The 15,874-nt window shown below is 41.2% G+C and overlaps 1 protein-coding gene across 13 annotated transcripts in view; it reads left to right on the forward strand.

Moving 5' to 3' along the window:
• The window catches only part of BRSK2 (BR serine/threonine kinase 2), a 321,619-nt gene that overhangs the window by 251,906 nt on the left and 53,839 nt on the right, over positions 1 to 15,874 (forward strand). For all 13 annotated transcript variants that reach the window (XM_074585673.1, XM_074585674.1, XM_074585661.1 and 10 more), the window contains exons 8-11: positions 1,348 to 1,494; positions 9,021 to 9,052; positions 14,445 to 14,609; positions 15,340 to 15,437. In XM_074585673.1, the coding sequence (XP_074441774.1) occupies positions 1,348 to 1,494; positions 9,021 to 9,052; positions 14,445 to 14,609; positions 15,340 to 15,437 (442 nt within the window). The remainder of the gene's footprint in view (positions 1 to 1,347; positions 1,495 to 9,020; positions 9,053 to 14,444; positions 14,610 to 15,339; positions 15,438 to 15,874) is intronic.

Consider the following 15,874-nt stretch of genomic DNA (forward strand, 5'->3'; position numbering starts at 1 on the left):
CTACAAAAACTCTCAAGCTATAATAGCAGGTGGTAGTAATAAAAGAGCTGTAGTTGTTACCTTCAGGAAATGCCACAAAGCAGCCTTGCTGACTTCATCGGGGCTTAAATTGTGTTAGCCAAAGTACTGAACTATCAGAATTGATTTTCCTTTAAGTCTGGAACGGTTAGGAAAAATGTAGGTAACTCAGGAGGCCGGTTACAGAAGACAGGGAGGCTCTCCCTTCAAAGCCACTTGAATGAACAAACAACAGTAAATAGTGCCCAGTAGTGGTTGCCATCAGGTGGGCTTTCTGAGTCTTCCGTAAATGGAGCTGTTGGTCCCCATAAACCATAGACACAGGATTGCTTATACAGATGCACTACTCACTGTAGTAATAGCAGTGCCAGAATTGACAACTTAAAGCTTCATTATCACAGCAGCTGACAGCTTGCAACTTCCTGCAAACTGTCCTGGAAATCAAGGAAGCTCAGCACCTACTAGAATCAGGCGGTGAAAGAAGGAAGTGAGAACATCTAGGAAGGTGCAGGCTTGCTATAAAAGGGTATCAGCTTCAGTTGGTGGAGTTATCCTAAAGATTTCAACTTCTTTTTTTCCTTTTTGTCCTTGCAGCAAAGATAGGTCTTTGGCTGCTTTTTGTGGCAAGCTGATGATCAAAATGTAATTTCAGCTAAAAAAAGCCTCAAACCATTCATGTAAGTGAGCTACAGTAGGGAAGCAATAGGAACTGATGACCTGACCACAGCATGGGAACTGGATGGAGTATATTAAGCAGGTAGAACGTCTGCTGCTTCCAAAGGCTAATGTTGGATAGGGTTTCTTTCAGCTGTGTCATTTCACTGCTCCATCGGAAAGTGGGATGTTCTTTACTGAAAGTCTCTCAAATGCTGTTCACCTCCTTTTCAATGTCTGCAATAAATGTGTCTCAGGAAGATTAAAAATAAGGAGACGATAAACATTGCTGCTGTGAAAGTATGCCCAGAAGGAACACCAGCAGATCAAAAGCTTGAGCTGAATTTAAGTGAATCCATGCATCTTTGGTGAATTTGCCTGGAAAGGCAATTTCATATTTTGTATTATGTTTTATACTGGTAGTCATTTTCTAATTAAAGGTCTAATAAAAAAACCTGTGTCCTCAGTTTTGTTTCCTATGTTGGAGAAAATACAGCAGCACTAAGAAATTATTTCTTTTCAATGAATAAAATGTTTTTCCGCTTATTATAATAATTTATTGTGGAGCGGGCTTCCTCTTTTCCATCCTCTCACCATGTTTATCCTGGCTTTTCTCCTTTTGCCCTCTCCCTTTCGCTCATCTCTCCCATCCACCACTCTGTCACATCCCTGCAGGGTGCCCTGCCTTTCGATGACGACAACTTGCGGCAACTGTTGGAGAAGGTGAAACGTGGAGTGTTCCACATGCCACATTTTATCCCCCCAGACTGTCAGAACCTTTTGCGGGGGATGATTGAAGTGGATGCCTCGAAACGTCTCACGGTAAGAAGGCATTTGCTGCAAGTCATGTGAGCAAGGCTTCAGTTGTCACCTTGTTGAAATTACGGTTGAATAACTAAAGTAACTTGTGATTCACTGCCACTCCTGTGCGTTTCCTCCTGAGCAAAGAATGAGTGGAGTTGGTGGAGTCTTCGGGAAGAACTTAGTTACCTTCTCTTTTGAATCGTGAGGGCAGATTACCTTTGTGTCTCTTCTCTAGCTGCATAATTCTTATTCGTATGTAACAGTGGGCATTTAGAAGAAACCCCTCATGACATCATCACAGTGCTACTAACCTCTTAGCACACTTTGGAGTCCACCTGCGTTGTCTGGCTCTCTTGGCTAGTACAGCACTTTGTTGGGGACGTGATATAACTGTTTGAAGGTCAAAACTGTTAGACTGTTATTTGAAGCTATGCTATTAAGCAGAGTATGCTTTTCTTACATTTATGACAAAAGTAATGTCTTCTTACTTCATGCCGCACAACCTGCGTTATATTCTATCCTGCCTGTGCTCTGCGTTATCCTCTAGCAGCCTTCAGAGCAAGTGTCTTCTAGTCTGCTCTTTCGTCTTGTGCCCTGTGGTCCTGAGAACGACTAGGCCCACAGTGTTGAGCTCCTGGCGTTCAGCACTGAGTCTTTGCATCTAGGATACACCCCATCACTACAACAGAGACACTGCAAGGGGGAGCACTGTGTAGTGGTTGTATCCTTCATTAACACTGTGTTAATGTTTTGGGGAATTAAAAAAAATTAGCAATTAAAATCATTTTGGAAAGCAAGATTGCCTGCTTGTCAGTGGAGGCTTCTGCCTTTATGGGTACGTTGCCCTTGTAAATCCTATTGTCAGGCTCTGGTGATGATTTTATACAGATTTAACTAAGCTCACAGATTCTGAGTGGGAGTATGTATAAAGAAATGTAAATTTAAAACTCCTCCTGGTTCTTCAGTCTGCTAAAATATTTATAAATAAACTCTCAGATCAGTGCTTGGCCTCTCTGCTGAGATTGCTAACAACAGCATCAGTCTGTGCCAGCTGTGATGGTGCTGTTGGGATGCAGACACCTGTCTGGTAAGAAGTGAACTGAAACTCCCTTCACAACTCTCTTTACAGTATTACCTGACAGCTGCAGCTGGGTTTTTTTTTTCATTCATTACAAAACTGGCTCATGCTCTACTTGGTGACGTAGGTGAAAAGTTCTTCATGCTATTATTAGTATCCTTGCTTCTGCAAACCCAGTAGTCATCACATTTGCAGTACCTAAGTAGCACTGATTGGAAAAAAAATGACAAAAATATTAGACACTTTAAAAGGCCTTTTTCAAACAGATTTTTAAAGAAAGAAAGAATATTTTTTGAAGTATTTTTTGGAAAGAATGTTTTTCCAAGTATTTTTGTGGAAAGAACACTGCAGAGGTTAGGGCTGCGCCCTGAGAAATGAGACAGCTGTTCTTCATGACCAAGGAAGTCACCAAGTCCCTCTCTAGCTTAGTTTCTTTTCCATAATGTAAACTTTCTGTTGTTTTTTTTTTCTCTCAAAGATCTTAGTGCTGGTGGTTTGAGTATGCCAGGGAGCAGATTATCAGACGTTAGATCCTCAAATTGTTCTGACTGAGTTTTGCCATAGAACATAGTCCCTAAATGTTTTGAATTGTGCAATACAGCAGAGAATGTATTCGCATAAGAGAGAAAACAGTTAAGGTAAATCAAGGTCCCAGAGTGACCCCTCCCCCTCCTCCCCTTTTCTTGATTGAAATGAAGCTCTTATTTCCTTAGGGAGGAAAAAAACCAGATCACATAGTTATTGACAAGCACTAACCAGTGAATTGTGAATAAGAATTTGAAATAAAACGTATTGAAGAGCTGAGAGCTGGGAAGAAAAAAGGATAGCTCTTTGTTATTAGCTGCAATCTTATTTTCATTATTTTAGGGTCTCTCCATTTGCTGTCCCTGCTGCTGTCACACTTCCCTTTCTCTGCTGTTAGCATGCCGGTTGCTTAGATTGCCAAGCAGAAGAGAGCTCTTTGTTTACTGCACAGGAGCTGGGAATATATAGTTCATTTTGAGGAGAGATCTGAATTCTATTTTAGCTGCGTCCTGTGAAAAAGGATATAAATATGGGTTTATTTGGAAGCCTCTATTCCTAGAAAATATCTCACTTGAATCAATTTGATATGTATACAAAGATCTGAGCAAAATTGTGGCTTGGGTACAATAAGTACAGATGTAGCTGTTACCATTATGATCACTTGCTCAATATCTCGCTGGTGAATTCAGCAGAAAAACACAGTGAAATGTAAGGTCACTAGAATTTTTTTCTTTCATTTTTCCCTTCCCCTCTCTGCTTTGTTCCTTTTTTTGATCTGTATCTCTTTTCCTTTTCATCCAACTGCATTTCCCTCCCTGCAGTAATTGCCATTTCACAGCACACCCACACCTTCTCCAGTCCATCTGTTAAAATTATCAACAAAAACAGAACTAGTGTTCACGTTTAACTGTCATCATTCGGCTTCAGTGTTAAAGCCTGAAAGGATTGATGGAGAGGAGGGTACTCAGAATTATTGTTGCTTGTCCTTCCCTGCCTTAAGAAATAGGTGTTATCTTTCTTTGTATAGGATTCCTTTAAGGAAATACATCTTTATGATGTCTTAGTGCAATGTTGTTCATGCTTACTATATATTACATAGCCTCAAGTACGGTTAGTGGTACGTCCTTGACCACTCTGCTTTACTGGGCCTGTTTTTCTGAAGATGCTTTAAAAGAATCCATGTTTTTCTTTCAGTAGACTGCAAAAATTGATCCTAGCTGCTGGTCATGATATTTCTGACAACCCACATTCAGGAAAGATGAAATCAAACAAAGAATGAGTACTAAGGTGGTCAGCATATGTGAGAGCCTGCCTGAATAGCCCAGCCTAAAAGAACCCCGTGTGGTCTACACAGGCAATGTCTAAGAAAGGTTGTACTGGTTGTCTGCATATTCATTAGAGGTAATTACTAGGGAGAGAATGATTATTTAAACTAAAGGAAGATACTGGCACAAAAACAAATGTATGTCAAATGGCCGTACATTAAAGTAGGCTAGAAATTAGAAGCAGCATTTTAGCCACATTAGTGGGGTTCTGGGACAGCTTTGTAGTAGGAGTAGTGTCAGGAGGGAAAAGTGAACTAGTTTTAAGCATGAGAAGGTTTATGGAAGAGAACGAGCGCTCTTGGTGCCTGCAGTACTGCAGGATGAGGTTTCTTCTAGTTACATGCTCTTCGGAAAGTGAATATTTTTTCCCTTGGAGGTTTCAAATGATTCAGCATTTCTACAGCAGAGAATTACAGCTCCCCTAGTGGAATGCATTTGCATTCTCAGCTGATACTTTCTTCCACAGAAAGACAAAAGGCAAAGGGTGGAAATCCACTTCCCTTTTAAAGTTGGATGAGCATTATCGAAACTTTGTAGAGCAAGGTGGATCAGAGCAGATATCGCAGAATAAGCTATTCTGATAAAAGCGGTTACTGTTGCAGTGTTGACATTTTATTCCAGAGTAGAATGACTTGTCTTCCATGTTGGGTGTCCACATAGTCTGAAATACCTGTCCCTGAATATTATCCTACTTAAATTACACACATTTTCAGAATCTGCTCTCTGCTCTCTGATTTTGTGTTTTCTTGGTTCTAATGTATGCTAATAATAGACCACAGCGTCTAAAGAATGTTAAAAAAATGAACAAGGGAAAACACACCCTGATTCCTTCTTCATTTTTCTAGAAGGTCATATGGTAAGGTGCCTATCACATCATTTAAATTATCTCACTCCACCACCTGTAAAATGGCGGTAATTGTCCAGTTGATGTACGTAGGCTGCCTTTTGGCTGCCAGAGGCCTACTCATGCACCGTGCACATAGCACAGTGATACCTTGTCAAGGTCCCTGGGGGCTGCTATAGTGCACCTGCTACTGCTGACACAGATAATGGTTTTACCAGTGCTGTTTGCACTGCCAGCTTGAATCCTTTGGTCAGGAAAAGCCTCTGTCTTGACATTATGCCATAGGTTTAAAGCTCAGACTAGAGCTGAAGATTCATCCGAGGTGTGGGTCGATTTAGTGCACAGATGGGTTTGAGTCTGTTTCCTTTCTGGACAGGAAGGTTGAAATTTGACATGAGTTCAAGCCCAGAAGCCTTCATCCATATCCACAGACTTTGAGAAAGTTTTTCTTCAGGTCAGAACTTTTTAGCTTGGCAACTGCTCTACTGAGATCAGTGCCGAGGATGTAGACAGCGCTATCTTGTTTTCCATCTGCCTGTCTGTCTCCATCTGTTGTTCCCTGCCTTAGAATTCAGATGTAAGCTCCTTGGGCGAGGAGACCTCGTTTTCTGATGAGCTTGTACAGCTCTGTATCACAATGGGTCTCTCACCTGTGAGTGGGGCTCCTAGACGCTACTTCAGTGTACAAGCTGAATATATATTGGAAGTATTTTTCTGTAAAACCATGATAAAGGTATTCCCCCTCTCCTTCCATTACAGCATTTTAGCTTGCAGAAGTCTCTCCTCTGCCTGTGCGTGTGCAGCAGGTCTGAATGTGTTTTGTTGTTTCAGAGATGGCGTCATGAGACAATTGCCTGCGGTGGCTAGGAGATATTAGGAAGCAGCATTTTTACAACTTCCATAAAATGGCATTAAATTTGGCAAACTCGTGCAAACAGCAAGAAGATCCCTCTGGGAAGGGTTGTTAAATGCCTTCGTCACTTAAATGCATTTAAACATTGTGTTTAAATGAAGGCAGGAGGAGTGAGATTAGCTCCCACTGTGTATCTCCCTCCCCTGCATTGCATAGTAAAAAGCATACAGACTTCTTGTCAAAACCAGTCGCCCTCCCATAACCCTCCTGTCACTTTAATGCAGATGAAAAGCAACAAAGTATTAATTAATTACCTTTAAAAAAGCAGTGAAGATGTTGGCAGCAGCAAGCACGCTTGTAGTAACATTTCAATGCAATCACATTTGAATCAGAATAGAAATTGCTTTCATAGACCTTTCATATGTGGGACATCCCATCGTACACCACAGCAGTGATTTTGATGTGGATTGACTGGTAGATGTGTAGGTAAACAGCAGCTGTGAGAGCTCTCATGCACCTTCAAATGTATAGCAAGGTGGTACAGGGCTTTTCTTTCAGTAAAATGCTGCTGGTTCATTAGCTTGAAGGAGATTAATCAGCAGGGATGGGCAGAAAGGATTTCTCTTAGACATCTTCTTTGAAGGAGCCCAGAGGTTCTGTGACTAAGACATGAACTGGTGACCCTCCTTTCTTCCTCGTCTCTGACTAAGAAAATGAAGTGCTGTTGTCTGCTTTGCCACGGCATTTCTGCATATCGCAGGCAGAAAAGAACAATGTGACCCATGGAGACAGAAAATGCAGCAGGAGAAGCAAGCATGAAAGAGGCTTGGACATCGCTTAGCTGTATCATCTGCATCTTGTCCAAAATCATTAATGTCTCTAACCCTCCTTGTGGTGAATATGAAAATAATGAGTAGATACGCATCTCATCGGGTAGTTTGACCAAGCACACTTTACCAAGTACACTTGGTTAAAAAAAAAAGTACTCTTGGTAAATTACAGTACGCTCCTTAGGAGATCCTCAAAGTACTATGGACCTGATAAGTAACCATGCTAAAATCCTGTCCCATGGAAACTGTACAAAATAGGCTCTTCTTATTATATTCTGTGTTTGTACCTCAGCTTGCAAAGAACCAGGAGGAAGAGGGCTGTGTCTCCAGGCTGTTAGGGGAACACCCATAATGTGTATCTCCTTGAGGTCAGGGGAGATGGCAGTGTGTCAGGAATACGCCGCCTTTCTCTTAATACTGCAGGGATGAAATGACTATCAAATTGTGATGAAGGGGAATTCTTGTGGCAGAGCTGAGGCCACAGCTGGAAGCTGTTAAGTCTGCCCGGCCCCGTGGATGTGTGTGCTGGGGGGCATTGGTGCTCCCAGCACCTGGGCTGGTTAGACGACAGCTAGATATGCAACTACCAACTGCAGCTCTGATTTCAGTGTTGATACAGTCTTGTTTTTAAAGGAGGCTGTTTGTCTCTCCTACTGATCCCTCCAGCCTCCTGTCATGCTTTCCTAAGCTGCATTCCCTTGGTTCTTTGTTTTCAGGAAAAGCCCTGTCTAGCTTAAAAAATGATCTCATATAGAGCCGACCTCATATCTTCCTGGCTTCCCAGGCACAGAACTGTTGTTCCATAGCACAGAGGTTTCAGATTCCTTGCTCTCTGTGGCAAACACCTACTTTCTATCTCTGAGATTTTGTTGTTTGTCCATTCCTCTTTTTTTTCCCCCTTTTTTCTTCTCTGATTCTCATTATTGTGGAATTGAAGTGGAAAGTAGTTAGAGGAGGACAGCTGTCTCCGTTCTTCCTGACCAGTTTAATGGGTCTGTGATTTCATCTTATAGCTGTTAGCACTTGCATTTCCTTCCAGCTCTCCCCTGCCTCTCACCTGCGTGTTGCACAAACACAAGCTTGTGTGCAGTGTGTGCATGTTGTTGTGCACGTACAAAGGTGCTTCATAATGAGGAATATGAGAAATATTGTCTGCATAATGAATAATCCCCGGGCATCTATGAAAATTTCTCTTCTACTGTGATGATGCTTTAAAAAAACCAAAAACAAACCAACAGAAATAGATGAGGAAGGTTCTGCTGTAAGTATGTCATGTGAACAATGTGTTGTCTCTACAGCTAAGAGTTTCTCTTGGAAAAAGGGTGTTACTTTCTTTTCCTCATACTTGTGGAAAACATGGTCATGGTGTAACATTTGCTGGCATCTGCCTTCCATGGGTGGACAAGGCCACTGTTCAGCTTTGATCAGCCCTTCATTACATAGTAGAACGCACATGTGTGAAACAGGAAAGAGGGAAATGAAAGAAATTTGCAGTCTGGTGCTCAGGAACTGAAACAATAAATGGTATTATTTTGACACAGAACCTTATTCTACTTGGTCTTTAGATTTTAATGATAGATGTGAAGCCAGTCAGGAATGGGTCCTGGCGGAAGGTCATATCACACATGCACAATTTATTTTGCTTATTCACATTATGTATTTGAACCTTCTTCTATTTCCTTTTCTCCCTCTCTCTCTCTTTCCAGAACAAAACTAGAAATGAACTTCAGATGTAAAGAATCAGCTATTATGCCCATATAGAAAGGAGCAGTTTGGTAGCTTCAGTTAGGTTATAGAGGGGAAGGGCTTAGGAAGGGAGAAACTTAAATTGCCAAAACACTTGCGTGTAAAGCCTTGTACTTGTATCCTGGGATTTGGTCCTGCCTGATTCCTTATGTCCAGAATTATAGTCTCATTTCCAGCGGGGAGGGTGAGGATGGGCATACTCTTTATGCAGCATAAAGTTCCTGATGTTTGCACAGTTCCATATCTGGAATGTTGGACTTGAATAAGCCTCGAATAAGGATGTCCTATGGAGTTACCTTTTCTGTTTTACAGCACTGATTCCTTGTTTTCTTTTCCTTTACAGCTAGAACATATTCAGAAACACATATGGTATATGTAAGTAGCACTTCTTAATTCACTTTTGCATGCATTCATTATTGGTTCTGTTACAGGAGCTTATATTCTAGTCATCTCTGAAGACAGAGACTGGAGTCTGAAAGCAGCTTTCACACAGGTGTTGAAAAAGGCAGAGGACAGAAAGGCATCTAATGTTTGGGGTTTTTTTACACTTTTCTGCTCATATAATTTCATCTACATATATATCAAGCCAGGAACTTTTTATACAGTGGCAAACAATTGTTTGAAATAAGACGTTCAGTCCAGCTACTTGCTGTGTTAAAAAGATACCTGCAGGTGATCAGCAAAAAAACCCCCAGCTAACAGCCGTATTTAGTTTTCTATCCAAGTGCTACAGACAATCCCTTGTAATACCTTCTTGACAAGAAAGCTTTCGTTTGTTCCTTCTTGGCATCTTGGCTTTTCTCTGAAGTAGAAACAAAAATGATGATATTGATAAGTAAGCACCTGTGAACAAGTGCTTTTCTGTCTCATAATCCCTACTCCTTCACAGCAAGCTAAGAGGCTGCTTCTGACCTTGTAACCTGTTGATGTGAGAGTAGTTCTGTGACTTGATTAAAAGCAGCAGTCTTGACAGTGAAACAGGAGGTCTGTGAGAAAAGTACACGCCTGTCTAGTGGTTTGGGGATAAGGAAGATTGATGGCTTCTAAAAGTGACCTTGCACTTTGTGTAGCCTTAATAGTATTTCAAGAAACCTAAGTAAATAACTTTTTTTTTTATACTGATGATAACCTAATCAAACTAAAGAGAATACTTCACATATTAAACAAGGAAATGCTGCTTTGATACATGCTTCTCGGGGTCAGCATACCTACAGGTTCCCCAGGTGGGTGATAAGAAAAGTCCTGCCTTCATAATCCTATCGTTGCTCTTGGGAAATACTTGAGGGTGATATGAACTGATATTTAAGCCTGTCACCAGGAAAAAAAAAAAAGGACCTTTGTTTTGATTTGTTTTGTTTTCTTTAATTCTATCTCATGGGCAATGTTCACTTCTGGATTTATCTGACTTTGATAGGACCTGAGGGCATTCAACAATTTGTTGAATAACATGATTTTTTCTTAGTTCACCTGAAACAGTGGCAGCACTCTGCCCATGGCCTTTTCATGCTCTCTACACGGCACCTTTTTAAACCAAAGGAGGACTGGAGTGTTGTTTGCTGCAGGTATTTGGTTTTTTAAACTCTCATGGAGAAATGTTGGAGAAATGGAGGGGGAAAATTTCTAACTGTCATTTCTGAAATAACCCTCCTATAATGTCTCACTAGTAAATGTTTACATCAGCTGATCCCCTCTGTTTTTTCATGGAGTTAAATCATCTGACTTTCTCTGTGTTTTCAGTAGAAAAGTAATAGGAAATAAAATGAAATGACATTGATCACTTATACGATTATTCTAACTCTCCTTAAGATTTTTGCCTGGAAGTTTTCACCTGTCGGAGTACTGTTGTCCTAGGCTCACATGCACAATTAGGCAGGTGTTATTTCTTTACTTTATTCTAGATTTAGAATTTGAAGATTTTTTTCTCTGCAGACATGAGCATTTGAACATTTTTGTGTACTTCTCGATGAAGGTCAGACTGTCTGATGACTGACACAATAAACAGTATTTTACCCTGATGGAAATAGCATCTGAGGCTGTTTTAGAAGTAGAAACTGAGTTTTACAGAGCAACTCTCCCCTAGACTCCCAGTGTAGTCAATGCAGAGAGAGAAGGGCTCTTCCAGAAGTCTGTTCAGATTGCCTAAACCAAAGTTTCTGCTCAAAATAGCTTTTTTTCATGAGTCTCTCTCTCATTTTCTCTGTACTGGCCATGGATTGACCTAAGGCGACTAACCTCCTTTGGCTAAATTTAGTCTGTGAATAACGCTGCCACCTCCAAAACTCAACTACTTTCATCTGGTAACGTTTCACAGCCTCTTTGCATTCATTTTGCCTGGAAATATTGATACTGACAGAGAAGGAGGGGTTATAAGTGTTTTTACTCTATGGCTGTTTTGCTCACATTCTTCATTTTTTCTTTATTTCATGTAACACTACTATTCTATGTAAAATCCTCATTCTTTGTCATATATGGGTTACTCACCTGAAGTTGTACTCAGAACATGTAAGTGGTTTCAATTAATTCTTCAAATAAACATTAAGGCTACTGTAAAATGGAGGAAAAGATTTAATTGCAGACTAGGCAGACAGAGAAAGAGGTCTTGAAAGTTGAAATCATGATTCACAAGCCTAAAAAAAGGAAAAAAGGAACTAAAGAGAAACCTTTCATCACCAACCTCCAGTTCTTCTTGCTCTCCCACCCAAATTAATTCAGTGAGGTTTTTTAAGCCTTTTTAATTGAAATCATTTATTTTTACCTCAAGCACAGGTTATCATAAATCATCAAATAAACAGCAGTTATTTTCACATTTTTTTAAATAAAGCAAGAGGGCAAATAAAATTAGCTATTATGATAAATACATACTCGTGTAACACTGAGTTATTGTCCTAATTGTGAAGGTAACAAATTTACTAAAATTAGAAAAAGAATAACTGTACAGGTTCTGCTTTGCTTTGCACTGATGCAAATGTGCATTTCGGTGAGATTCACGAGGGAGTTTCATGGAGAGACTGAAAAAGTCCGCCCCAGTCTGGAATCGCAGCCATTGTATGCACCGATCCTCACAAAAGAGGATGGGTTTTAAAGCAGCAATTACATTCATGCGAGCCTTTAAAAAATATACGTGATTTGCAGTATTCATTGTGTGACATTGTTTGATGTCTATGTGGGCTGAAATGCAACAAATTTGTCACTCTCTGCTAGACGAAGAATGGAACAGGCAATACAGTCACGCCAATCACAGCCCAGACCCGGTGATTTTCATTTCTTGAAGCACTGAATTGCGTTGCCAAATGACGAGGCGCCACTTTGCAGATTTTGCTTGTACCTGATGAGGAAGTGTGAAAATTCCTGACTATGTCTGAGACTGACCAGGTGCAGGGCATAAGGAAAAGCCACTTTTCAGTGCACAGAAGATGGCAAGCTGTGCTCTCTAGAACGGGCTCCCACGCGGATTGATATAAAAGAAGCATGCAAGTGATATTCTGCTGTAGACTAGGGCAACTCGTAGGATTTTCTGGAAATTTTCAAAAACAATAATTCTTTTTAATCTCTTTAAATTACCTTAAGGACATCTGCTTGTAACATAATGAATGATTAATTCAGTACTTCTTAAAGTGAACTCCAGATCATTAAAAACCAAAACCACTCAGCTGCTGTTCAAAGGTCCGTCCTGCAAGAATTTATCTCAATGACAAGATCATCAGTAGCTTTAAGGTTATGATCTAATCATTGCTTATTACTTGCTGAGAGCTAGATCCTGATCTAAGAGGTAGGAGTAGCTACCTTCTTAAAGACAGGGCACTCGAGGAATGAGATTTTTCTTTAGTTGAACAAGGAATTTTGAATCTAGCCCTTAGATTCAGGACCACGGTGTCATTGCAGATGACATCGACGCTTCTGCGAGACTCCAAGCAGGCGTCAGAAGCTGTGTTTTAGTGGTTTGGCACACAAGAATGAATCACAAGGAGCAGATTCTGTCTCTCTCCTGTGTATTCTGCTTCCAGTCCCCAAAACTGAATAAAACTGAGCAGGATGCGTGTGAGTGCTCAGTGTAAGAGAAGTGGGATCTAACCCGTGTTGTCACGACCCACGTAACACACACCAGAGTCTGACTCCATGACGTGTATTCCAGGAAGGGCCGAGCACATTTTCACTGCTTCAAGGGAAGACAAAGTGAAAATTTCCGAGGAGTCTTTCTGCAAGTGATGTCCCACAAACATGGTTAACAGAGCAGACACCTCTCAACTGCATTTCAACTTGCTTAAAAATAAATTGCAAGTAACACCCAGCAATCTGCTGTGATTAAGGTGTAGCATGTAACTGTCCTGTCCCAGCATCAGAGCCCTGGCTGCAATGACTTCGTATTGCCTTCTTATGTTGGAGGAGATAATTTGGATTGGCTCTCTTGAGCTCATGTGTATGATCCTACCAGAGTTGCTTTCTAACCTACCCAAGAAAAATTAGATGCATTTGAATTGGAGCTCCTTTTTCTGTGCAGATAGCTCATTTTAAGTTGTAGAAGTTCACAAGTTGTGTTCTCACCTTATTTCTGCCAGCATCGAAAGGAAGAATCTGTTGCCCAAACACAGACCCATAACCAGCAAATGCTGACGTCCCTTGCAGTTTAAATATTCCCAATTCCTATCGCCCATCCTGGGAGCCTGGACCCAAGAGTCACACATTTACATTGCATAAAGGAAAGGGAGGGCCTCACCCACAAAGTAGGAAAACCTCAACATCACACAAAGCATCCATCAAGAAATAGCAAAGATTCAGGGTAGAGAGTTTCTCCAACCAAAATACCACCGCCGCCAAACCCACCTCTTTGGGTGAATAGAGTTTACATAAATTCGTCACTGCCTACCTAAACAAAATAAAAAGATATTCAGTGTGCCTGCAATATATAGCATTCAGTTAGTTACAGATACCCTGACACCTTGGCCTGTTTCTTATGGTCAGGGCCTTTAATTGCAATGAATAATCAATATTTCCTGAGTCTAGTGAATAGGATGAGATAATTATGCAGGAAGCCCATGTTAACTACTTCTAAAAGAGTAATATGCTCTACTGCTAATGGTGTATTCCTAGGTCTGCCACTGACCTCGGGCATCACACTTGGGCCACAATTTTCAAGTTTGCGTGTCTGAAGAGAAGTGGAGATTGTTGTATTTCAGCATGTATATAAACAGCCTGGTTTCCCCAAAAACCCTTTAAAGTGTGTCAAGTGGAGACCGGCACACTGAGGTCTCTTAATCACATTGGAAGCTTTAAAGAAAGAAACTGCTGCAATGCCAGTTGTAATAAGAATTGGTGAAAAACAGTGACGGTTTGTTCTTTGAAAGAGAATCATTCAGCTTGCACTTTTCAGCCTGGTAGCCTGAGGTCTGACCTGCTGATGAGACAGCATCTCTAAAACCGCGTAGTGTTTTATAAATGTTTGGCATTAGGACGCTGAACAGCTGCTTAAATTATGAGGGCACTGGTAAGTGAAGTTCCTACTGCCTTTCTGACTGAATGCAGACATTTCTCATTAAAGACCCAAATCCACAAGGTGCTGGTCACTCTCAGCCTTCACAGCGGTTTCTTCTGAAAAGCATATCTGTCTGGTTGCGAGCTCTGGTCTCTCAGTGGGAATTTAACAAGCTATTTCCATCTGTTGCTGCAGGCTGTGTTTCAGACTACGGGTTCATTTGTGACTCATGTTTCTTTTCTCTCCTTCTTTCCCTGCCCCCTTTCTCTCTCTCTCTCTCTCTCCTTTCCTCTGCAGAGGGGGTAAGAACGAGCCAGAACCAGAGCAACCAATCCCTCGAAAGGTGCAGATTCGTTCTCTCCCTTCCTTGGAGGATATTGATCCAGACGTGTTAGATAGCATGCACTCGTTAGGCTGCTTCCGTGACCGAAACAAACTCTTACAGGACTTGTTGTCGGAAGAGTAAGCACTTGCTCAGTCTTAATATCAGTTGGGTGTCCACGGGCTGGGAGCTTATAAACCTGGGGAGAGGTAGAGATCACTTTAACGTGTGTCTTGCTGTGAGGGACCAGTAGCAATTTTTCACCCTCTGGCTGTTCATTTGCTAGTGAAGTGTTGGGAGCAAGCACTGAGCCTTTCTTGCACCGCGTGCCAGAAGTTCACAGCATGACCAGCAGTGGAGGCATGGTGCTGTCTCTTGCCTTGCCGCCAGGCAAGGTCACTTCATGAAAAGATGGGCCATGTGGTCCAAATGGGGAGGTATCATTGCTCTTATTTGTGTGGGATATGCCTTTGTTAGCAAATTTTTTATTTATTTCAAAATTACACCTGAGAGATGGTGTATTTCCTGAGGTGTTAAGAGAGGCACATAGTGGAAAGAGCACTTAGAGGCTCAGGAGACCTGTCTTGCTGCCACCCTTGGTTTGGACTTCCTGTGGACATGTTACCTCATCTGTCCTGTGCCTCTGTTCTGTGCCTGTAACATGGGAATCATATTTCCTTTTCTCACAGACTGCTTGTTGGAGACAGCAAGATTCTCAAAAGCTTTGTGGGTTGTGTATCTAGCTGGCAGGTACACGACCACTTCCAGGTTATTTAGAATAACTGTAGCTGTTTGTTTGATGAGAAGGGTTTATCTACATGTTGATGTTTTTTTCTCTTCAATTTTAAAGATTTTTCTTCTTTTTTTCAGAGAAAACCAAGAGAAAATGATTTATTTTCTTCTGCTTGACCGGAAGGAGAGGTATCCTAGTCATGAAGATGAGGATCTTCCCCCTAGAAATGAAATAGGTACTACAGATATGACCTCTGTCGCTATGAACTCATCTCTACGAGTTCCTTTTCACTTTTTTTTTTTTTTAAAATATATACCCAAATCCTAACATCACTGTTATCATCCCACTGAAATGGTGTACAGCATTGGATGAGAACCCTCAGCACGAAGCAGGCAGGTCTGTTCTGTGGTTAATTTTGAAGGCTTCATTTTTCTGGATGTGTCTGACTCACAGCGCAGAAACATCCAAGTTGGTCTTGAACCAGATCTTAAAAAATATCAAGTGGACCCACAAGCGGGATCTATGCAAGCAGATGAGATTTAGCAGTGTAGTCTAGTGGCAGAATTTTCTAACTACTAATCTACATGCAGTATTGCAGAAATGCTGCTTCTGGACTTGAGCTAGCAAGACTGTGTAGCATTGCATCCCCATGGAGACGTGTATGTACACGTT

Source organism: Larus michahellis, chromosome 4 (genome assembly GCF_964199755.1).
Source record: "Larus michahellis chromosome 4, bLarMic1.1, whole genome shotgun sequence".
Lineage (NCBI taxonomy): Eukaryota > Metazoa > Chordata > Aves > Charadriiformes > Laridae > Larus > Larus michahellis.